General features: G+C 33.6%; 1 protein-coding gene across 1 annotated transcript; it reads left to right on the forward strand.

Annotated features, from left to right (window-relative positions):
• The first annotated feature begins 217 nt into the window (after window positions 1–217).
• On the forward strand, window positions 218–25,224 carry LOC144449048 (endosome/lysosome-associated apoptosis and autophagy regulator family member 2-like). Its single transcript, XM_078139456.1, has 22 exons — window positions 218–524; window positions 1,143–1,269; window positions 10,953–11,142; window positions 11,981–12,128; window positions 12,676–12,765; window positions 13,612–13,802; window positions 14,547–14,626; window positions 15,139–15,227; window positions 16,324–16,504; window positions 17,054–17,158; window positions 17,595–17,877; window positions 18,223–18,330; window positions 18,910–18,999; window positions 19,356–19,420; window positions 20,528–20,681; window positions 21,141–21,309; window positions 21,503–21,591; window positions 21,822–21,944; window positions 22,370–22,618; window positions 23,290–23,439; window positions 23,878–24,049; window positions 24,737–25,224. Exons 1-22 carry the CDS (start codon window positions 417–419, stop codon window positions 24,806–24,808), a joined length of 3,033 nt encoding a protein of 1,010 aa, XP_077995582.1. The 5' UTR covers window positions 218–416; the 3' UTR covers window positions 24,809–25,224.
• The last annotated feature ends 1,539 nt before the right edge of the window (window positions 25,225–26,763 follow it).

The following is a 26,763-nucleotide window of genomic DNA, read 5'->3' on the forward strand; positions in this document are numbered from 1 at the left end:
ACTACTTTCAAAATAATTTGTTCAGATGGAAGTGTGGGTAAAGAATTCGACCTATTTTAAGTTTTTATTGATTGAATAGTAGTTTTTTATTTTTTATGACCGAAATCCCCGCGAATATCGTATGATCTAAGTTATAATATACAGTTGCTATGGAGATGGAAGAATTGCCGCTAGATGGCGCATAAAGGTCGGAGGTCATTTATCAAGGTCGCGAGTAAAGGTTACAGACAAGCAGCTGAGGTCTGCGCGTTATTCTATGTGCCAGTCTAGTCATATGTGTTGATAGAAATAACCAAACAACTGCGTTGGTCGTGAACGAGAAAAGCATTTGGGTGTTAACCTTCGTAGATGTGACGTGGAAATCTCATTTTGTAATTTTCTCTTTGTAAAGTACTGTATTTTTTGTGCTAACAGTGATGGGTGTATCGTGGCAAAGGTGTGTTTTCGTCAGTCTATTTATTGTGCATATCGGTATAGTTCCATTGACTCGATCCGAATCGCAACAACTACCGACTTGCCAAATGGTAAGTACTCTTTTAAGCACTTTCTCAACCAATATCCACTAGTTCTGATAAAATCGTTGACCGTTTAGGGGGTTATTTGCAGGTACTCTCGAAATAAACCGTGCCATCTGTTTTATAAACGCGTGCATGGACAGGTCGTGTCGGCCATTTATGTGATGATGAATAACAAAATTAGAATACAATACCTTGTATATCATTACGTTTATTTCTTTCTTCGATCCACTTTTACACTAACGTTTTTTCCCCAAGAATTACACACGATAAACACATGGTTTCCGAAATATGATGTCTTGATTTTTATGAATTAATATTTCATAATTATTTTTGTGATTGAATATATTTTGAAGAAACAGTCTACAGAACAATGAAAAAATAAGAATAACCATACGTTATCTATGTGCTTGCAACCTTTCGCTCATGTACTCTTTATCTTTAAAAAAATGTGATAAATTTATGCATATAATTATTTTGTGTTCCTGGGTATATTATATAATTATAATATATTATAATTAATTGAAACATATTATGTATTTATACTAGGAAAACTATCTTTCAATTAATTTGTCATATTTAAAATATTTGGCATTGAAATATCTTTGTGTTTTGACTCCCTTACAGACAGACTTTCACTACACATTCACAGAGTGTGATAGTAGTGGAGCGAGATGGCGGGTACAGGTTCCTAAAAACCCTGACACATGTACTGGGGGAGCACCTCATCCTGCAGATAGGGCACCTGATTGTGGTAAGTTACATAAAACTGTAAAAATACATGTTATAGCTAAATATCATATATGATAGTTTACAGTCGTATGAAAACCTGGAAATTTTCATTAAAAACTAATTTTTAGCTTGTTTCTCTGGAAAACTATTTTCCTAACAAAAATGTGAAAATAAGTACATATCGTCACTGAAATGTCTTTGTGTAAACAAATTGCAACATGCGCAATACTGTCTTTTGGAACTTTGTAGCTGAAGACCATAAAATAACACACTTTTCTAGTCGTGAAAATATCTAAGATAAAATCAGTTTGTTGTGGTATATTGTAAAATAGTTTACTGTAGTATGAATTTATGTATTATAAAAGAACACATCAGTATAAAGTTGTATTTTTAGTAGCATTTCTTTTATCTAAGCCTGTACTATATTTAGATATGTATGTTTGGTCAGTGACATGAATCATGTTTATGTTTGGAGAGCCTAACCTTGACCTTCTCCTTACTTCCATCCATTTCGTTATTTACCCCTATTTCCTTTGTTTATTATTTGTTTGTTTTCTATTCTGTTGTTCGGGAGTGGGCACCGTCTTTCCACACTGACTGTGTTTACTTTATAAAAGTGCTGACTCTTGGAAGAACAAAATATAAAAAAACAAATGACAACAGATGAGTACATAGAGAAATCCAGGTGTATTCACTATTAACTACATTTTGTACATCAGATTTTTAATGAGATTAGCATGACAATAGGTCAACAGAGGTGACTCATTATAATGAAACAAATGATACATAATGTATCACATGATTTCTCACAACAATACAGTTTCCATATAAAAGTCAGCAAGGACAACATGTTTTGAGTTATTACCAAAAAAACACAAAAAAAACAAAACACTGATTGGTATTTCAAATCTGGTTCTCATATTTGTATTGTATTTACTCTAGTATACTTTTCAGCTCAAACATACAAAGAAACAATGGTAATATGTTTAGTAATGAGAACTGTGATAAAATTTACAATTCTCATGCTAGAAAAGCAGTTCCATTATTCTTAAATTTCTTTATTTTAAAATGTTTTAAAATGAAAATTGGAAAGCAAAACTAAGCAACAAATTCATTAGTGTTGTTTTAATCACAAAGAAATCTCTTAAATCGAAATGTTTCGACAAAATGAAAATTAAACAAGAAATTAATGTTGTAATGAAAATCAGACTATCCAACGACATGGACAAAAGAAATGTTACTTGTAACTAATATTACAAAATATTAGAAACAATTAAACTAAAAATTAAAATTGTAATACATTATGTTTTGAGACAACTGCAGTTTATTTCATTTAAAAGTGTCTTATGTACCTTGACTACAAATGTTAATGTTTTCAGATTGTAGTGTCGTCTTTCATACTCACTTTTGAAACTGAACCATAGTACATGTACATGTGCACATGTATAAACTGTACAGTAGTGGTTAGTGAATAACATTTTGACCTCCAACTGTTAGAGTGCCACATGTACAAATAATCAATCACCTTTGTGAGGTCAATCTTCATCACATTCTCATTTTGTGGGCTTTGAAACAAATGCATTGAGTTCTACTAGAAGTTCAGATTAATTTGCATATCTGACATGGCGATCTAATTGAGTATTATCTGCTAGCACAGTAGCAGCAGGAGGTGGGGGGGGGGGGGCTGATGCTAACATAAAGAAATTGACTCATCTTGTCTTCTGGTTGCTTTTAGTCTGTAGAAATAAACCATGATTAATTAAGTCGATAAGAGGTGACAAGTTGCTTTGAAAATTCTAGTCTATGCTTTGTGTTTATAAAATTCTGTTGAGTCATTTTGTGTATTCAAACCCGAATCCAATATATAACAGTCATTGGAAGACAAAAAAACATGAAAATAAATAGAGACTAAGATGCCTGTTTTGTACTTAAACAGTACACAGGCTTAAATTTATAAAAATTAGTCTTTGAGAACTAAGTGAAGAGTATAAAATTGTAAAATATTTGCTAGTGGTGAATATATCTAGGTTTACAGTATTTTTATGTGTATGATAACAAAGAAAGTCATGAGAGGAAAAGGAAATATAAAATATCACAAATAATTTCAACTCAGGAAACTATACTCAATTGTTCAATGAATACGGATAGGTTTTATTTCTAACTCAGGATGTTGAAATGAATCGTTTCACTGAATCACAGCGTGATAAGTGTAGGTAATTTACATATGGGATAGAAATCTCACGTGGGTTCCAGTTCCATGCATATCATACATGTAATGTTACTACATTGTATTTGTAGTGTACTCACCATATCGAGGTCAGGTTACATGATAGAGACACAATGAGAGAGGGGCTAGGGGGAGGGGGAAGGGGAGGCATGATGATGATGTAGTAGTAGATGTACCAATACACAATATTTGGGAGATTATGCATGCATATATCATATGCACATCATAAGCAAATATGCAATATACATTGTATATGTAGGTACCTGTGTAATGTTACCGTGTATAGGTCAGGTTACATGGTGAATACAGGGTTGGGGGTCAGGGTCTGGACGTAATCATATAGTACATGTTATATACTGATGCACACTATTTTTTATGTGAGGGGGCATGGGGGGGGGGAGGGAGAAGGGGGGAGGTGTGATAACATACATGGATATTTTTTAGATGTTAAGATCAGGATCATGATGTCTACAGCAACCATGCATTATGCATTATACATGTAACTGAGAACAAAAGAAATACATAGCCTGCATCTATTACATAGTTGACCTGCTAAAAACATATGGCTCCCTCAACTTATTGTTATTTATATATAGGTTTCAATATATATTAATCACTACTTCATTGTTGTCAGAGATGATACTCCTATATTCAATTATTTTGTAATTTCAAATTTTACAAACTTTTCATTTTGGTATTTTTATTTTCAACACAGTGATTTTCAACATAGTACTGAAGGGTACACATTGTGTATTCCACCATGGATTATTACTCTCTAAAGTAAACTTGTTTGTAATTTTGAATTTTAAAATTCAAACCATATTTTAATGATATTTTTATAATATCAATACTGAGTAGAACTGAAGGTACGTTATTTTTGCTTAGGATTATATTTATAGATATATATTTTCTACCTATTAGTAAATAAAAATCCACCTGACTTACACAGACTTTCTATGTGCATGATTATCAAGTCTTGTAAATTGTAAGTAGTAAAATACAAAGCTAAACAGGCAGATTTCTTCATTCAGCAAAAAAAATTAAACCATTATTTGTAGAATTTGTCATACATAATGTCATCAGCAATTTTGTATGCTAACGTTATTGATATCATATGCTGACAATTATGATAAGTAATGACATCATTGTGGTAATATGCAAATGAAATATACCTGTAGTGAGTCATTGCATGCATTGTGTTATCCATATTGGCAGCCATACAGCATATGATATTTCAATACACTTTTTCTCCGTATTCAATTCAAGAATTTAAATTCTTTTTTTTTTGTTCAGTTTCATTCAAGTGTGTATATGAATTATCACCACTGTGAATGAAAAGAAAATTGTTTTGGTGTTGGTCAAAATGCTAAAAACTGGATTTTCTTGTGAGCTACCACATACATGTAGTAAATGATAGAGGAAAACCAAATTTTGCTGTGTCACAAGAAATTGCTGTGTTCCAGTGATACATCAAATTGTCATAACCACCACACTGGTTATCACTTTGTTTGTGAAAAGACAGACATTTATATACTAGAAATAGGAGATGAAAACATCTGCACTACTGTTTACAAAGAATGAAAAAAATGAAAATTTAGAAATTGGGTATAGATGAGTAATTATCTGACCTTTATATATTGACAATACAATACATGTATATTTTTTTTTGTGTACATTATAAATTAATTCTGTATTCAGCTCCCATTCAAGGATATACATGATTCATGACTTTATAGAATGATGATAAAGATTAGAAATACATATAAAAAGAAACAACTTGTAAAAAAAATATGTGACTTGTAGATAGATTTCCTTGCTTATTTAAATTCATTTGTTGTGTTTTTAAATTTCATGAAAAGCTGATATCAAAATGAGTTTTGTATGAAAGTACAAAGATAATAATAAAAATTTAGTATTATTTTCAATTTTCTTGCGTTTTTATTATACTAATGAAATATATGTTCACGTCACGTATAGAAAGTTAATATTTAAAAAAAAAGTTAATACATAAAAATATGAATATGCAAGCATTCCATGTCATTGAGAAGAAAAAAATGGAGGACTTGAATATTTCATTTTTGAAAACACTAATATAAGTTAATGAGATATGATGAAAGTGTCTCGCTATCTATGTTGTACAATATTTATTATTGCCAAGGGATTCAATGATAGATAAAAACAGCTGTTGGCGGGTTTTTAATATATGTATTTTCCAACGATTTGTGAAGACATATGGAGAATTTCTTAATAATGAAATGATACATTTAATATGCAGCAGTGTTGCCTACATTGTACATTTCAAATTTTGTATTTATTTTTATCTTGGATATGTACAACAGAAGAGAAAAAAAATGACGCAGTTTGTTAATTTTGCACTTTCTTTAATTCTTTAGAATGTTTATGTTATTTTCATAAAGATCAAAAATTTGTCAATAAGTCAGAGGCCACTAAATGACATTACTAGTTTGGGGTGTTTTTGTACTTCTTTATGTCATTTAAAGTTGAAGAAAGACATTCTCCATGGAAATATAAGATAGCCTTGAAATTTTTCCAACATGGAGCATTTTTATTTTTAAATGTTTCTGTATACAATTACTACATACATTTAACTATTGTTTTTAGGTCATTATTCTTTATATTGATCGTAGGAAGGTGAAATTTGAGTTAACACAGTGTTTATAGAAGTTTAGATATTTTAGAAACTCGAATAAACAAGTACATCCAGAGAACACATTTGATACTGTATATTGACATGTTTCAGATTGAGGAATTTGACTATGATATCATGATATCATGATGTTACTGTACACCAAAATATACATCTACATGTACATGTATATCTTCGTGTAGACATGTGATTTCATTTTTAATGATGTGTGTATATCATCATCACCAATTTGCATACTGATGAATTTTAACACGTTTTACTAATTCTATAGAGTCAAAACTAATTTCCTCAATCTTTGTATGAATTGTCTGACTTGTTGAAAAGGATAATTATATACAATTGAGTACGTAATTGATGTTGCATGTAACTCAGAAATAAAATGCTCAAGTACTACCAAATCAGAGTGACTATAGAGTTTCAGTTATGCTGCATGATGTTTTTAATATCTCACGCAGCAACATTTGTAGTCATGAGTTACAGACACAAAATATAGGCACTGAGAGGTGCTCGCAGACATGAAATGCTACATTTTATCTCACTGTGAATACAAATACAAATTATACAAACAAAATACAGGCACTGAAAGCTTGCACCACATGAAATGTACATCTTTATCTCACTGTGAACACAAATAAACAGTTTTGTATGTGCTTCCTTGCTTCAATGAAGTTGATTTATGTTGACAGTGAGACAACATGTATCATTTTTAATATATGCCTGCAAGGTATCAGTGTCTGTATTTTGCTTTATGTACTTTGTAACAAAAATTGTTGTGTGAGACATAAAAAACATGTCACCTACATTTTGTAATAATGAAACACTATAGTCACTCTAGTTTGGTAGTACATGTAAAACCAAGAAAATGAAATTCGTATAAAGAACAACCATACGATTTCTATTTGTACCACAATCTAATATGGAATGCTTTTTTTACACTCAAATAATTATTTCAACCTGCAGTATCATGTCTCCTATGCTGTCTTTGCTGTGTACAGTTTTGTGATATACAATTTCAGGTGGTGATTGCAACATGGCTGCCTTCCCACCGGGATATTTATTAAGTATACCGGATTTAGTTATAATCTATTTTCATATTTAAATTGTACTTTGAGACTATATTGATAGATGTAAAGTCAGCAATTTATATATACAGTTAGATTTGATAGTAATCAGGGTGCATTCAGAATATTGGGTAAGGTTATAGTAGTATTATGTAGTATAATGTTATAAGACTTGTAGATATTATGGTACAGTCTTTTTATACATGTACTACATAACTTATAAATAATTATATGTAGTCTGGTTTCTACATGTTGTGGTATGGAAACATCTTTGTAAAGCAAGAAATCTTGAGATTGATGCATGGATAGCACTAGACTGATGAACCTGTTGTCAATAGTGGAATGTAAAGTTAATATATCAACCCAAAGATTACATACTAATCTAGAATACATAGTTTATTTACATTCTAGGTTTTAGAAGCACAGTAACAGATAGTTGAAAGGTTGATACTTTGGCAATGGTTCCTATTCAGTATACCATTCTGATTCAGCAAGCTAACTCTGCATGTGTTTGAACAGAAAATAAAGGATTTTTATTGTTCTGTGCCACATTACATGTAGTCTAGTGCTATCCGTGGCATCAAATCTCAAGATCTTTCTTTTAAGGGGGAAAATACGATTTGATACCACAGGTAAATCTAGTCTGTAAAGTATGTTGTGACAGGCACCCTCACACATCAATCAACCCCTTTCATGGATAGGTGGAGCGACACGACATATCTTATACTGGTCTAGTCTAGGGTAGATCTAGACTCTCTCACAGTCCGCGAAGCTTCACATAAATACATGTAGCTAAGACTTGGGTTGTTTTGTATATGTTTACTGCATAATTGTACTCATATACTAGTATCCCAGTATCCCTAGCCCTGTACTGTGTGCCCTCATCGATCACATAGGGTAACATTTTGTTGACGTGTTACATGAAGCCCTATGTGATCGATGAGGACGCACAGTACAGGGCTAGGGATACTGGGATACTAGTATATGAGTACAATTATGCAGTAGATATATACAAAACAACCCAAGTTTTAGCTATTTATGCAAAGCTTTGAGGACTGTGAGAGAGTCTAGGGTAGATCCAGACTAGCATCACACCAACATTTATCTAATGTCATTAGTTTATTGTGTTCAAAATAGGAATCAAAATATTCAGAATTGACATTTATTTTCTTATTTTTCTTAAATTAAGCTTTCAAAGATATATGTTGTATATATATATTCTTCTCCACAAGTCTTCTTCATTCTGCCTGAAAATACATGACAACAATATTTTGAAATAACAAAGAAAAATATTTTAGACTAAAATTTAATATTGATTGGTTTACGAATGAAAATTAAATTTCTTGGCTTCTTGAAGAGAAATATGTTACATTCTTGCAAACCACTGAGAGCTTATTTTTCTTTCATGACACATTGATAAAATTAAAAAAATCAACTCTTGATGGTATGTCTTGGTTGATGTCATAAAAGAGACTGTGGTTTATGACAATGATACGTTTTAGTTCGCTGTCAAGTTCCAAAATACTGACTGGATTAGTATAACCCAGGACAATCTGATTAAAATCTGATGTGGTGAAAGTGACTAAATGATTTATTTACCTCTATTTCCATCGTTTTGTATCGTTTGTTTTTGTTCCGAGTGATCGGCGCCTTCCCTCAGAACAAAAACAAACAACACAAAACGATGGAAATAGAGGAAAATAAAGCATTTAGCTGCTTTCATCACATCAGATTTTAATCAGATTGAACCTGGGAGTATAACCTGTACTTCAGTGACCTCTGCATCTGTATTATATAAACAAACACTTTGATAACATAAATACTGACATATACTTACATTACATATATTTAATGTGTCATTGATTGTATGGTCTACATCTGTTCTGAAAAGCAAATAGACATCACAAACATGAAATGTATATTTGAAATAAAATCTTTATAGCTCAAATATATTGAATACATAATTCCTCAGAACACAGCAGTTTATACCCATTATATTAGTCCATCATTTCTCTTGTGTAATGAAATTGTTCCCAATGTTTTTCTTCACTCATTCACAAACTACTCCTGACAAAAGGGTTACATGTCATTTTTACTGTTTTTTCTACAAGCTAAAATGAGCAGAGAATGAAACATATACATGTTAAAAAAAGAAGAAAAGAAATATGGCATGTATGATTTATTAATGATGGTGATTTCTAAATATAAAATGATCATTTACCTGATGTTCCTATGGGCTAATGCTGAAATTATTCTAATGAAATGCTATTAATAGATCCACATGTACATGTACCTGTAATACACTGATGTAAAACATGTACACATACATTTAATACAAATATAATTCTTGGTGCATGTAGTGTGTGTGTATCAATACCAGTTTACTACCTTGGTGAAAAGTTTATCAACATATCACAAGGCTCAAATCTGTCAATATTACTAAAAATTATTTGCACAGAAAGTTATTGGATAATTATAACATACATGTATATTAAAAAGATAAAAAATAAAAATAGAATTATATTAATATTTGATACATTTTATTATTTAAGTAATATACATATGATTATGTACATTCTTTAAATTTAGTTGAGGTTGTTTCCAGCATTCTAGAGCAATGCATAGTATATTTAATACAGTCATTTTCAGCCAACTCATATCACTTTGTTCTTGGTATGATCAAATACAATAGTGTACACTTTATGGAAGTGATGATAATCTTGATCAAAATCATAGACTTTATGATCAGTTTAATCCTGTGTTGACTGGAAGATGTCACCATGTTGTAACTTACTCTGATGGTGAGGGGAGATGTCTTGTGTACCTATGTTCTGGTGAACACTTATAATTTAAACTGATAAGGACTAAAATTGACATTGTATCAATGCAAAAAATAAAATCTATTAATGACATTTTTCAACTGAAATCTATTCGGGGCAAAAACTTTTTATGATACGTATATTATATATTTCATAGAATGTAGGCACTATCATGTCTGGACTGCTAGACTTAATGTATTCTTCTCTATTGTCCTGTAGTACAATATGTCATTTGTATGCAAATACATACATTGACCTGTAATAGATGTAAACCACATGATGAAATATTGAAACATGTATGTCATTGATAACATCATAGCATTGCAGCATTGTGGTGTTAAGATTGAATAAATGAATATACATTGTACAGATATTGTGCATATATTACTACTCCACAGTGTTCACAATATTAGTATCTCTAGATAACGAATTACCTTGTGAAGGCCCATCCCTGTAAAAATTAATTATTTTACATCACTTGTATGTATATTTTATATATTGCGTATCAATACTTGTATTATCATTGATTTACAGTTAGATCTCATTGCAACCATATCTTTCATTTCACCTGTATTCTACATTGTCATATAACCCCAAAACTTTTAAATTTTTATTTGCAATTCAAAAACATGCTTCACTCACCAGAAGACAGCTGATGAGAATAATGTTCAAAATTGAGTTCCTTGTTTTTTTTCATTCTTGCCTATTTCACAATCATTAACCCTGGTACATTGTACATGTACCCTACCCTACCCTACCCTACCCTACCCTACCCTACATGTTCCCTACCCTACCTTACCCTACGTTTACCCTACCCTACACTATCCTACATGTACCCTACCATTATACCCAACTTTTGTACATGTTACATACACATATATCTTTGTATATATCTTGTGAGTAATACTCAATGTCTCTATTTCATCATAGGATTTTCATGTGATGCTGGTGAATACTTGGCTGTTGATGATGACCAAAAATGTCATAAATGTCCAGTTGGAACATATTCCATGGGAGGAGGAATTCGCTATGAGGACTGGTCAGAACTACCTGCTGGGTTCTCAATGTTATCAGAAACTATAGATGACAGTTGGATGGAACCACACAGTAATTGCAATGGGTAAGTTGTTACTGTTATAGACAAAGATTACCTCATGTAGTAAGTTGTTAGTACTATACAGACAGTGAATACTACACCCAGATAATATCTTAAAATGAAGATTGCCATATATGTTGAGATACACACACACACACACACACACACACACACACACACACACACACACACACACATACACATACACATACACATACACACATACATATATACACACACATACACATACACACATACATACACACACATACATACATACATACACACACACACACGCATACACACACAGACACACACACATACATACATCGACTTCAAATACTGTACAGACAGAGTTTCATACCTTTAACCATTGAGAGAATACAATCTTCATAGTCTAGTAACTATACATGCATGTGTGTGGTTGGTTTCTACAATCTCTCTCCCCCATACAGTCAAATGGCATACTTTATCATGACATTCCATTCTCACCACTGACAGCGGTAGTTTAGTGCTATTGGAGCGTTTATATAAACATGATGCCCACCAAATATTGTTACAATATTAACTCTATGGGAAAGTAAAAGGTCATCAATTTCCTTGAAAACAAGAAAATGAACGCCAAATTTTAAAATCTCTCGAAAGAACCAAGAACAAGCCTTCAAATTGCAAAGCATGGCAGGATTTAAATAGAGTAGACAGTAAGATACATCATGTTGTACAGCCCTATCAGGCTTCCTAACCACGTACTGGCAGATAGCGTGGCACGAATGTCTGTATCTTTCAGACTGTGAATAGCTTTGACATTTAGGGAAATCGATACCTTAATATTAAAGATGATATATGTATGATTATTTTTCAGATCAAGTTGGCACCTAAGAGGGCAGTATATAGCTTCAGCTGGTGATGACTGTGCTACTATGTTAGTGTATACAGCTTACTTAAAAAAGGCAGGCTCAGTAACATTCACCTACCAGTACTCAGATGATAACACTATATTCCATGTCTATGTAAGTAACTGGAGAACTTTGTTCAGATACATCAGTATTTTTTTACAGAGCAAAGTAACAACGAAACTAAACCCTCTGTAATTTCTGAATTCCAATTTCATTGGCTGAGCAATGAATATTTGTGAGGTTTTACACTGCAGGGAATAAATAAGCACTTAGGAGTAATTGCAGGTGATGTAAAATCACGGAATGTCTCTCCAGAACCCACAGTTTATGCAAATGTGTCTATTTCCTGGAGATGTGTTTCTCCTTTATTCCAAATATATGTAGTTGAGAATCTTGGTTTAAGCATAAGTGTTAAAGTTAGCAATGGAAAATGAAAATATGAGGACAGCTATTTATTTCATCAGTAATATCACTTTTTGTTTGAAGAACCAGTGGTGTCATTTTGCAGAACATAGAATAACTTGTCTGTGAGATATGACATGTCAATTTGTCTTATTTACACTTACAAGAGAAGGCCAATGAAGGTGGAATGTCATGACATATTTTACTGTCTGGGAATAATCCAGTTGGAAGATAACTTGTATCATTATGATCATTTTAGGCCCAGAATAACCAATGTCAGACTAGAAAGGATGGCAATACTAACAGATGGCCTACAAATACTGGGGAAGGTGAATGGAAAACAATAGCAGTAAGTTATGATTATGTATATCTCCATTGAATCTGTACTACCTGTAACTAGGATATATCATCTTTTCAGTCAGACAACCAACAATATATTCACTGAAAATTGTTAAAATACCAATAATTAAACATTGTACATGTCATGCCAGTAAGAGGTCTATTTTATCTCTATGTAGTATAGTAATAAGTTGAAATCGTGATTCATTGGGGTGCTGATGTTTGGATACAGACCCAAAATCAATTTTATTTTATTTATTTTATTTATTTATTTACTTCGAGAACATGCTCATAAAAAAAACATATAAAACACATACAAAAGACAAAGTGAAATACGATAAAAACACAAGAGACAGTCTAGGTAACATGAACAAGTGAAAGGAAAGGTATATTGATATATTGCACCATACAGTGTATACTGCTATACAAATATGTTTACCCACAGGTGATTCAATACAGTGCAGGGTGTACAATATTATTATTAAATCATTATATCTAATAAAACAGTTTTCAAAAAACATACCAGTTGCAGCCAGTGCTGCTTTAAGTAAAGAAATTATTGTCAACTATTGTAAGTTTCTTCTCATATCTACTATTACACAGAGAGTGACATTTAGATGTTATTCCCAAATAGTTTTCTTAATTCTGCTGCGGAAATTATGTGTAGGATAAGGGGTCTTGTCTTAGGGAGCCTTGTCAGTGTATCTCAAAAGGTCACACACATTTTCTGACTGGGGGTGGGTGGGATGGGGGTTAATATAATTATGAGTATGATTCCAGGCTACAGTGATAAAGTGTACAGTCATGTATCCTGTATACAGTTTGATAACATTTAGTGTTTGTACTTTCTCCTTAGATATCTCTGACATCTGGTTTGAATGTCATTTATTGGAAAACTATGGGAATTGACTTTGAAGATGAAGGACAGAAAAAAAAGAAAAATAAACCAGTGTTGTTAAAAGATATTGAAATTATGGGTCTAGCGTATACTTCAGAATGTACTAAATGTGCTCCTGGTACATATGCCAGAGAAGAAGGCTCACGTTTGTAAGTAGGAGAAACTTTGGACAGTCTGTGTTTGCCATTATTATATGTAACTTTTGGCTGAATTGATGTTGTCTTAGAATTTACTTTAAATTCCTGAAATGTTGTGTTGTGTAGTATCATAGGATGTGGTGGTGTTATGTGGTGTTGTGTGGTGTGATGTGGTGTTGTGTGGTAAGATGTAGTGTGATGTGTGATGCATGATGTAGGGTGTGGTAAGATACAATGTGATGTGATGTGATGTGATGTGATGTGATGTGATGGTTTGTGATGGTATGTGATGTGATGTGATGTGATGGGATACAGTGTGTTGTAATACAGTGTGTTGTAATATGCTTTGTTTTGATGTGTTATGATGTGATGTGTTGAGTGTGATGTGTGTTGCATGGTACATATGGTGTTGTGTGATGTTATCTGATGTGGTGTGATAAGATAAGATATGATGCGATGTGATGTGATGTGATGCAAATGTGATGTGATGCGATGCGATGTGTTGTGATGTGATGTGATGTGCCATGATATGATACAGTGTGATTAATATATGGTGTAGTGCAATATGAAGTATGGTACATGCAATGGATGTTATGGAGTGCTATGCCATGTAATGTGATGTTATGGAGTGTTATCCCATGTATTAATGTGACTTATGGAGTGTTATCCCATGTAATGTGATGTTATGGAGTGTTATGCCATGTAATTTCAACCTGTATTATAATTTCAACATAATACCATCTTTTCATTTTGTAGTTGTGAGATGTGTGAAGCCAATACATACTCAACTGTTGGAAGTTCAGAATGTCAAAACTGTCTAGATACCCAGTACTCAGGTAAATATGATAAATATTAATAATTCCTAATATTTTTTCCCCAGAAAGCCAGTGCAAATCTAACATTTGCCTGCTGTGAGATAATATTAATAGTGTCACCATGTGGTTACAACCAATGAGAGTGACACAGTACCATGTAAACACGATACCCATATCATGAAGGTTGCTGTGTCTAATTTTAGGCTTGAAAACACAACTATTAGTGAAATGCTAGGCGAGAGGGGAGATGACAACCAAAATCCCACATGACGTGCCTCAAGGCTAGGGTAACCCTAACAAGTTGAACAGTTGAAAACCCTCTTCCTACCAAGCCATTATTTTTTACATGGACTTGACCTGGCAAGGGTTTTAAGTGAATAAGTATTTGATAATTTGTAAGATCTTGACCTTTTATAGGTCTGTAAGGTATGCCATGACAGGGCGCCCTCACACATCGGTCAACCCCTTTCATGCCGTTGAGGGCGGTATGACACAACATCTAGACCTAATAGTGATTTGATTTGTCTTTACAGGACCTGCTTCTGGTAATTGTACTGATCGTAAACCATGTAATGCCAAGGATTATTTCTCACTTCATTCACCCTGTGATGAGAAGAAACAGGTCAGTTTGTATTTTTTATTTACAAGTTTATTGGTCGGAGGACATTTTATCTTAACAAGTTTGTAGTATGTTACATCTACCGTTATCTTGTCTATGTCACTGGATCTGTGACTCTGCTTTGCTTTGTTTCAATCAGTGGGTAAACAAGTACAGCTGAGTCACAGATCATTGACGTAGACAGGCTAAGCTAGTGTTCACCTAATTGTAGCAGTGGAATGTTTATACTGTAGATGTTATAAAATATATGAGTTTAAACTACAAAAGGGTTCACCTGGGCTACAGTGACCTGTAGGCTGTGATTTTAAACAGTTTTGTACCCAAAATTTAGCATATTCCTACAAATAATTTCATGTGATACTGTGAATGCAAGAGAGCTGTAGATGCAACATTTACAAAGGGAAAATGATTACAGCACATTGCAGATTACCGTTTACTGGCTCTGTTTGATGCAACCACAGAGAAACCAATAAAAAATGGCACATGCTACACTGTAAGATAGTAGATTGAATGACTACAGCTTCTTGTCACAGTTTGTGTATATGAAATGAACTAATGTGCCACGAAACAGACATCAAATGCAGACATCAAAACATTAGTGTCCATGTGTCTGCGTCTAGTTGCAGTACATTTAAATGGTTTATTTCATTCAGATGAAATGTAGAAGGAAATTGCAATCTTGTTAGCATAGCATGTGCAGTTTCTTATTGGTTTATGCAAAGTTTTATTAAATAGAGCAAGTGAACACTAACTTGTCAACGGTTGGTATTATCGAAAGTTACAAACAAATTCTCACTGTCTTCAGAATTAGATAATGACATCATTGGAGTGTTCTTTGGAAACATGATGCCAATAACTTAATAAAGATGAAATTGTTGAAGAAAATGGCATCATACACTAGAGATTCATGATGAGCCACACACACTCTTGACCAAAATTATTATTTCAGCACACATATTTCATATCCTACGGCTCTAAAAAATTATTTCAATGTACATATCACTCTCTCTAGACCAAAAGGTTTATTTCAACATACATACACACTTTACTCTGTACACTCCCAAATGTTTCACTTCCATATATATATCACTTTACACAGACTCAAATGACTTACAAGTGGATTGAACCAAAAATTTGTCGTAGTGACGTTGAGGGCGCTGCACAGCTTCCTAAAGTTGGAGCAAAAGAAGATTGTCCACCATGCAACCCTGGCATGAGTTTCTTTAACAACTCAGCTTGTCAGTTCTGTCCTGAGAATCATTTCTCAAATGGAGATCAAGGTCAGTTGAAATAATCACATATAAATAATGAAAACATTTAATGTGATGACGTTGATATTCATGATTTTGTTAAAGTTTTGTTAGCAGCCCCATCAACATGTAAATGGTAAAATGTTGCCATGAGAACAGTGAACAAAGTGTACAATAGATACACATATATTTATTTGTTTCTCTGACAGAGTGAAATCTTGTCTATTCAGAATGCAAAGACAGAAGATTTCAAATCTGTCCTCACCAACATCAACGTAACAAGACATTAAACAGTTTCATATATGCCCTTACCAACATCGATATCACTAATCTTTGGGTTGTGCTCACTTGAATACTTGTGAAATCTGAAGGTTGTTGCCAGTGTTACACATGTGTGTTGGTAATACTTAGTGGATGTTTACACAATACAGAGGTAGAAGCTGTAATTAAAGCTGGCAAGTTACAGATCTTTAAATACTGACTAAAATGAGATTTTGTGATTTTGATCAGAGATATATAGTAACTTGATATGTATGCCATCTGTACAATAACTTAGAATCTGTGCCTTAAACCTTACAGAGTGCAAACCATGTCCAGGATCGACAGCACCAGTGTATGGAATGGAGTTTAAATGGTGGCATGCTATGCCTCCTAACATGGATAGCTCATGTCTTAGTATGGACGGTAAGTTTTTCATTCTGCTTCCCAGACATGTTGTACATGTAATCAAACACATCTGCGTGTGTGGATGATAGTATATATACTGAAATGGAATACACGCTGTGCTTGGAGAATGGTAAACATTATAATTATATATATATCAGTTACTACTTGCACCGGTGTATCTGCCAGTGGTATTTGCACTGTAGTGCAGTACTGAAAGCATTTTTGCATACCTGTATGCAAATGATATGCAAATGAGTTCATTGCTTCATATGTTCAATTAAATTACACATATTACAGAATGTATGATGAATCCACATCTGCAGTAAATATTTCCTTTACATAAAAATACATAAATTTACTAATTGCATAAATTTGCATATATTAAATATGTACATATATCACCTTACATAAATTTACATGAATCTACATACATTATGATTTCTGTCAAAAATAGATTATGGTTGTGCATCAGAAGATGGTTGGATGCCTAGTGGTGACAATATACATTCTGGGCAGGGTCACGACGATGATGCCTACCTCATCCTCTCCTTACATACGGATGGATTCCGTAGCTCATCTGGAGTTTTCAATGGAAAACCTGGCACCGTTGGTCAGGTCATCTTTGTATTTGAGTTGGTCTGTAGTGGTCAGTGTGGCTTCTATTTCATGGAGGAAGACAGTCGTGAATCTGAAGTCATAGAAAGCTGGGAAGGTACTACAGAAAAAATGCTGTTCAGGTAATGTCAATACCTGCTATCCATTATTGTAGCAAGTATTTTGAGTCAAGATTACAGATAATGCAGTATGTGTCTCAGAAATATAAGTATTAATCTTTTGCTGTTACTTTGGTCATGGAAACTACAACCTATTCTCAGTTAAGATCAAGAAAAAAAATAAAATGTCACCATGCACATTTTTTAATAGCAATAAAAATGATACACAAATGAAGTCATTTTAAATAGAATCCAAAATGGCCACCAAATATGGTGTCAGCTCTATTGGAAGATAAACATTGTCAGTTGTCACCGATATCACACTTTGTTGACAAATCAAAGTACTATATTCTAATTTTCTATCTGTAGCTATGATGTGACTAAGTCTGGACCAAGGACATTTAGTTGGGCATTTGAGAAAATTGCCAATGAAGACTATGATGAGAAGAGAGAATCAAGTAGATACAATGAAGATATGTGAGTATTCGCTAGTTATTAAAAAACTGAACCCCCCCCCCCACCAAAACAAACAAATATACAAACACAAACACAAACACAAACACAAACACAAACAAGAAACTTGACTTGTCCTTGCCATGAACTTCACTATTGTAAGATAGCAATATCTGTGGCTCTGTCTATATATCGATATAGAGATTATGTCACATTTGATAGATTTGATTTTGTCTTCAACTTTCAAAGTTTAGACTTTGTAGTTCTTAAACAACATAGAAACTTCAAGGATACTTCTCTTTGTATAGAGGTCCATCGATATGTTGTGTCACTCCACCCTCACCGGCCTGCTCTAGGGGTTGACCGATGTGTGAGGGTGCCCTGTCACAGCATACCTTACAGACTAAGAAGTCCAATATTATAGTACAACCAGACATGGAAATATTACAAGTCATTCAGTCTTATTCCAGCATATGAGGCAGGACAGTGATTTCCTTTTTGAAATGTTTTATTGTTAACTTTTCTAGTACTTTTTTTCTGATAGATTTCAGATGTGGTTGTTTTCTATATTTATTTATGTCATATACTTTGATTACATTGCAGGGCCAAGATCTACTCCATCAATGTAACCAACACTATAGATGGAGGTGCCTCATCCTGTAAACCATGCCCTAGAGGAAATGATGTCAAAGGGTAAGTTATGAACTTTTTCTGCTTACAAAGGGTCAAATGTCAAAAGGTTGCCAGGACCTTTCTCTGCTTACAAATATTATAAAATAAGTTTCTGATTACAAAGGGTCAAATGGTAAGTCATGTGACCTTTGTCCATTTACAAAGGGTCAAATGTCAGAAGTTTATGTTGCCACTTCCAGTCTAACACAAAAAAAAACTAAAAGTATCTAAGTGCATTTTGTAAAAATATCTAAAGCTTTTAAAAAAACAAACAACAAACTTGTATTCTGTTATACTTTGACACTGCGACATGAATGATTTGTAATATTGTTTATTTTTATGCAAAGAAAAATTCATGTTTAATTTGTGTGTTACAGGTGTATTCCATGCCCTGATGGACATTATATTGATGACAAAAACAAGTGTGTTGCTTGTCCTGAAGGTGAGCCATAGACTTCATTTCTAGTAAATCTTTGAATACATCTTTGCATATAGAAATAGTATGTCAGCTTTCAAAGTGTTACGTGAACATTTTTTGTCATGTACACTTTCCCAGTCTAAGTTCTGTCATCCTTTTTGGTGAAAAAAAATAAAAATGAATGTACAATTTATATTTACACTCTCAGTATGGTGCTTTGTCTGATATTTTGTGATTGCATGTATTTTAAACAAACCTGCCAAATTTGTAGATTTGCCAGCCTTGAACTTGAAAGAATGGTTCAGTCTATGGAAAGACCACTGCAGTATTTTATTTGTGTAGACTTTCAGAAACTTCCTAGCCTATGTACATTGCTTGTATTGTTAGCAATGGCAAATGATTAATGTGGTCTGAAAATTATATGCTCAAACTGATTGGTCACAATGGGGAGTGATAATGTATGTCAGCCCAATTGACTATTCAAATGAAGTCATTATGTAAATGAACACTCAAACTGATTGGTCACAATGGGGAGTGGTAATGTACATCAGCCTATTTGACTATATTCAAATGAAGTCATTATGTAAATGAACACTCAAACTGATTGGTCACAATGGGGAGTGATAATGTACATCAGCCTATTTGACTATTAAAATGAAGCCAATATGTAAATGTATTAGCACAAGAGTGACAAAATTTGCATATAGTCTGATATTATGTAAATATCTACAAACAGGCATGCTGATAACTGCCATGCATGCATGGCTAATATAATTGTTTTCCATTACTAGCCTTACAAGCAGTTTGTGAGACAGCGAAGCAAAAGCATAGATTGTGATGTAAACACGTTAGAAACTTCCAGTGTACATTTTTGTAGAATTGACACTATCACCAATTTATATAAGCTTATCACATGCCACAATAGTATTACTTTTAATTTGTGTTTGTCTCATTTTTTTAAAAACTATTCTCATTGTTACCATAACACACCAAGTGTAGAGTAGTCATAGACTGTACACCACAAAAATGGTTGAAAGTATGATTAGAAAAAAGTGACTTGGTTTTTGATGTATGAATTTGGGAACGACTAAGCTAGGATTACTGATTATTATTATTATTATGTTATTTCAGGTACCTATGTTCATGCTAATAATCCATTTGGTAAGGAAGCCTGTTTGCCATGTGGTCCAGGAACAATAAGTCGTGATGGTGTGTTGTGTTACAGTGACTGTCATTTTAAATCACAAGATGGACACAGAATTCATGACTTCTCATCACTTAAAGGGTAAGATGTGTGCTGTATATCATAGTCAGTGATTATAGTCAGTGTTAGTGTTGTACTCTCTAAGATCTCTAAAACACAGTACCAGTGATATTGTAGGAATCTGTTCCCTGTAACTGATGACATCATAGTAATTCTGATGTCTATGACTGATGACATCATAGTATTAAATCCTGTCTGTAACTGATGACATCAGAGTAATCTTGATGTCTATAATTGATGACATTACTGTAATCTTGAGGTCAATAATTGATGACATCACAGTAATCTTGATGTCTGTAACTGATGACATCATAGTAATCTTGATATCTGTAACTGATGACATCACAGTAATCTTGATGTCTATAATTGATGACATCATAGTAATCTACAATTGACAGAAGGCCAATGGTGATGTGTTATAGATGATGACATTTCTAACCACACTGATAAATTACAATGATATTTTCATTTACATTTCAGATTTCACTCTGTGTTGAGTGCACCAAGTTTTACAGCCAAGGGAACAAGATACTTTCATTTATTCAACATAAGTCTGTGTGGTAATGATGGTACAGGTCAATCACTGTGTAGAGACAACGTAACTTATTACTCACAGGTAAGGTCAAAGGTCAGACTTGTAATTGTCTCTGTCAGCCATATTGAATCATGTGTATTCTCGCATTAACATATACAGTTCAAAATCTTGAGGAAACAGAATTTTGATAGAGTCAGTAAAATTGAGGATGAAATGAAATGGCAAATTACTACTTTGTTGAAAAGCTAACCCCAAGTACAGATTTTAAGTTTTCAATAACTTTGTACTGATATTGGAAATGTTACAGAATTCTGAAGACAATGTGACATCCATGTTATGTCGGTCTACCATCATACCAAGTGAAGATGAGGCTCCAATGTCAGCACAGCCAGTCAGGTAAATATAAAATGTATAAAAACTTGATGACTAATATTGTAAAACAGTGATTATACAACGTTTATTATGATAGTATTGTTTCACTTAACATGATGTTATTCACTAGGTGGTACTTCCAGATTGTTAAAGTCACAGTAGTGAATAAAAATACTACAAAATGTATGAATGGATGTATATAACTGTTTTTAGGGTATTGATTGTGATCCCATACATTGTTTACTATATTTCAGTCTTGGTGACCATCTCTTAGCAGTAACAGAAGCTACACTGTACAACAATATCACAGTGGTTGGTTTTGAACAGCAGGATGCACCACAACTACCTGATGTCAACTTTTATTACAACTCAGCAACGTAAGTAGTGATGAAAACTTGTATGTCTGTGTGTATGTACATAAATATTTGTGTCTGTCTGTCTGTCTGTCTGTCTGTCTGTCTGTCTGTGTGCATGCGCGTGTATGTGTGTGTGTGTGTGTGTGTGTGTGTGTGTGTGTGTGTCAGTGTCTGTCTGTCTGTCTGGCTGGATGCTGTCGGCCTGTATGCATGTTTGTAATATGTATGTATGTATGTATGTATGTATGTATGTATGTATGTATGTATGTATGTATGTATGTATGTGTGTGTGTGTGTGTGTATGTATGTATGTATGTATGCATGTATGTATGTATGTATGTATGTATGTATGTATGTATGTATGTATGTATGTATGTATTTTACATCAATATCTACTATTGTGATGCATTTTACATCAATATCTACTATTGTTTATCATATTACAGGTCGACTACAGCATGTCCCAATGGTCGTGCATCTGTCATCAGTTTACGTTGTGATGTCACAGCTCCAGATGATGGTATACTGGAACTTCCTGTTGGTTGTCCTGATGGTACATGTGATGGGTGTTCATTCCATTTCCTATGGAGATCACAACTTGCTTGTCCACTGTGTACAGAAAATGATTACAAGTCTATTGAAGAGAATTGTCACCATGGTGACCAGACCATCCACTATATTTGGAAAGAACCAAAGTAAGTCAGTACAATACTTGGATTAAATATAAGTGGCATAAGGGGCCTTATCATTACTCATTTTTGACTCATCGTGACAAGACCCCTTATGTATCAAAAAAAAAACTAAAGTAAGTCAGTGTAATGCTCATATGAAATCAGAATAGACAATAAGATAACTACAAGTGACATAAGTGGTCTTGTCACTATGAGTCAAAGACTAGTAGTGACAATACCACTTATGTCACCATGTTTGGAAAGAACCAAAGTAAGTGAATGCAATGCTTAGACAAAATCAGAATACATAATCAGCTAATTACAAATGACACAAGGGGCTATGTCAATACTTTTGTTTGACTCGTATTAACAAGGCCCTTTATGTTACAAGTATATATAAACTATACCTGTGGTAGCTGAATTTTGAGAAAATATGGTGAAAAAATAATGGTGTTTTGACATTTCTAGCACTATGGAATGAATGATGTAGACACACATTGTTGTGATGCACTACTTGAATATAAATTTTGGATTGTAGTTGTTGGACTGTGTGCGTGTGTAAAAAACGATAGCAGGCTACTTCTTTGATTGTTGTGTACATGCCAGAAGTGGAGAATTGTACACTTGTTTTACAATTTTAGAAATTCATATACATTTGAACATTACTATTAGTATTGTTGTCTACATTTACTTAGGAGCTGTCGTGATGGTGTAACGTTACCTGATAATGTTGTCAAGAAATGTCCAGTGATTTCGTTTGAGGCTCAGATTGCTATAACCGTAGCTGCTGGCTGTGCTGCCTTACTGATTGCATTGATTGTATACTTCTGGAAGAAAACTAGAAAGTAAGTGAAATATAACATCCGTACCTAGTACCTAGAGAGTTTTGTGTAAATGTTTGATTTGCAAAAGAAAGTGAAACAAAAAGCACTGTTCCTCAGTAAGGGCTGTTGATAAAACAAAGTGATATGATTTGAAGACACTAGAGGGCAGCATTCATCAGAAATGTTAAAAATTCATGTTTATCAGAAAATTTTAACAGTTAAAATGACACCATAACATGACACTAGGGGGCACTATTCAGATGATATGCTGGATGAGCATAAACTTACACTGGCACTATAGATTGTAGTTCATCAGAAAGGGCTTTTGAGAAGACTATGGCACTGGAGAACATTTATAAATACATCAACAGTTTTAATATAGGAGGCCAGTCTTCCTAAAGGTCTAGAATGAATGAATATTTACTAATGGTATGTTTTCAATTTCTACCTGTGTAACAGACTAGAGTACAAATACCAACGTCTAGTTCAGTCAGCCAGTGGTAAGGATGGTGAACTACCAACTGTTGATAGCTGTGCTGTAGAAGATGGTGATGAAGATGAAGTAGTCTTCAATGATGGCAAAGAAAAATCTGTGGGATTCTTCAGTAAATTCAAGTCTAAAGTCAGCAGGGTAAGAACTAACGTATTAATCTTCTCCCTCTCTACAATAGGGTGGGGAGGGGGAGAGGGAGGGGATGGACTTGTATTTGTTTGTACATAACAAACTAAATTATTCATGTTACGTCTACAGCCAGAATTCGGGAGTATGATCACATGAAGTGTTTTTTATATTCAGTTGTGTTCGGTAGAAGTACATGTGTGTATGAGGTTTATTTGTAAACATGAATGACTTACAGGGGCTTCACTTGTCAGAATGAGTTGAAGATTAATTTGACAAATCCCATACATCACACTGTCATGAGTATTTTCTGATTGTATGAAGTAAAATATTGGGAGAAAAATACAATAGTGACTGTTCAGGCTTAATAATTGAAGTAAATGATGGTGAATTGGCACACTTTAACTCATATTTTGATCAATGAAGAACTAATGATGTAAATATGCACTGGTGTGATGTAGAAAACCTGCTTCTGAATAGCACTCCTAGTGGCCATACTGTAAATTCTTTTGTTTTTCTGATAACTTAAATATGGTGTATGTTTCTATGCTCTCAACACACCTTGATCTTCTACCACTGTTACAGAGATGCCTGGTGGGTACACAGCCATGATTAACAGTCTGAGATATCCAGTATATCGCCCTCACCCAATCTAATCGTTGTACCATTTGTTTTTACATTCTTCACCCATCTTCACAGGAACCATCAGACTTTGAGAAAAGAACGTTAAAAGAACTCGAAGAAGATGATCCCTTGGCCATGTTTGAATAAATCACCACTGTCTACAAGTAATGAATCAAACTAAGACTACATACTGTCTTTAGATAGTACCATATTATCATCTAATCATCCCGTGCATGTTTTCACCGTAGTTGCAAGCCATGATATCAAGTTGATGAAATCATCCACACGGACATATCATACATTTTACCTCTCATCTAACAACCTAGAGTTCATCTGCATGCTGGGTTTCCTTTCCTACCTGGTGTCTTTTCTGAATTTTATTTTTATTTGATAAAAATGCATGCCAGCAGTTCTCTTATTTGAGTTTTTCTTTGCCATATAGGGAGGTGACAGTGATATTAACGAAGATGATGACATATTTAGTGATACTGTAGTTCTGACCAAGAAATGTCAAGATGCCATGGTATCGACAGATGTTGCCACTACTAACATATAGTGGATGCTGGCACTATATTTTATTGTTTTCTATTTCTTTTAAAAATGCTTTCTGCTAGTACACACAGTTTTCATCTAACTAGTTCTGTATGTTCTGTCTTGTCTTTCATGGTGGGTCTGTGTATGAAGAATTATTTGTGTTACAGTCTAACTCTTATTTTTACATATAATTCCATGACAAATGTGTCCGAGTTTTGTTTGAAGGCCAAAGTCAAGGATGTTTTGTTTTTCGTCATGGTAATTTGTAGTTTTGAAGTGACAAACTGGTAAAGTATTTTACTCAAGGATACTGTATCATTTTGATGATCCAACTTTCTCAATGTAATGGTTTTAATTTACATTTGTTGGAGGGGGGGGGGGGGAATATTACAAAACATTTATTTTAGAAAATCAAAAAATGCCAGCTTTTTTTTTTTCTTTTTTTTTTTGAGAAAGAATTTATCAGGTGATACCAGGGTATCAAATAACAAAGAAATGTATGATTTTTCAATGGTATTTGAATTTTATTTTTTTTATCATTCATGAATCAAAAATTTTGAGATTACACAAATCTCAGGACCTCAGTAGGTTGTTACAATGAATTTTTGACAAGGTTGTTATTTTGTTGATGTAACTCAGTACAAAGTCTGGCAGATTTTTTTATGATTTTTGATTACTTTGGAAGTATTTATATACCATATTGCCTTAATCATTCTTTCAAGAGGTTTTGTATACCATGTTGAGGGCACTGTTGCATTACTTGCCAAATTCCAACTAAGAGGGCAGTGTTGAGCAAGTGTTCTTGTTGCCGGCTGCACATTATTTGTCAGCACCCACTATAGAAACTTTCTGTGTCACTGATTTTACACTGGGTTTATTATAGTTTTGGGGAAATCAACATTTGCAGTTGTCAAAAAATATGGCCATTTTGGGAAGTGTGCTATGGCCAGTGTGAAGATGGGCGGGTGGGGGATGGGGGAGGGGGGTGGTAATGGTATCCTGTCTCGGGTACCGTAAACTTAGATGATAGAGTGTAGTTTGGTATGTATTAACAACTCCAAATTGATATGTACATTTACTGACCTTCATAGCCGACAACTATACTCTCATTTACTAAATGTCAGGATAAGATTTTACCTTATTCCAGAAAAACAAAAGAAGTATGTAAATTTGCCAATTGCTCACTAAAAATACTAGAATACGAGTGAAAAATTGTTATCCCTCTTATCCATGTACAAATGGTTTCTCCCTATTCTTTCCAAGGTGAAGTTGGACTTCCGAAACAAGGAAATAGGGGTAGACAGGTTACTGTATTGCCAATATGTGAATTGCTCACTAAAAATTATAGAATGTGAGTAAAAAAATGGTTTCTTCCTATTCTTTTGAGTGATATTGGACTTCTGAAACAGGATGATAGGGGTGAAAATGTCAAGAAAACTGTAATCTTGATATACTATTAGTTTGTGTTGTGTAATGTGATTGAAATTAATACATAAGAACTGACAAATTTTGAATGTAAGACAATTTTTTGAAGAAATTTTGAAATTTTGATTTAATTAAGGAAAATG

Source organism: Glandiceps talaboti, chromosome 18, assembly GCF_964340395.1.
Source record: "Glandiceps talaboti chromosome 18, keGlaTala1.1, whole genome shotgun sequence".
NCBI classification, from domain to species: Eukaryota; Metazoa; Hemichordata; class Enteropneusta; family Spengelidae; genus Glandiceps; species Glandiceps talaboti.

Coding starts and splice junctions, on each gene's coding strand:
- LOC144449048 (XM_078139456.1), top strand. CDS start 417: ATGGGTGTATCGTGGCAAAGGTGTGTTTTCGTCAGTCTATTTATTGTG. Junction 1,270..10,952: donor AGATAGGGCACCTGATTGTG/GTAAGTTACATA, acceptor ATTTCATCATAG/GATTTTCATGTGATGCTGGT. Junction 13,803..14,546: donor AGAGAAGAAGGCTCACGTTT/GTAAGTAGGAGA, acceptor TTCATTTTGTAG/TTGTGAGATGTGTGAAGCCA.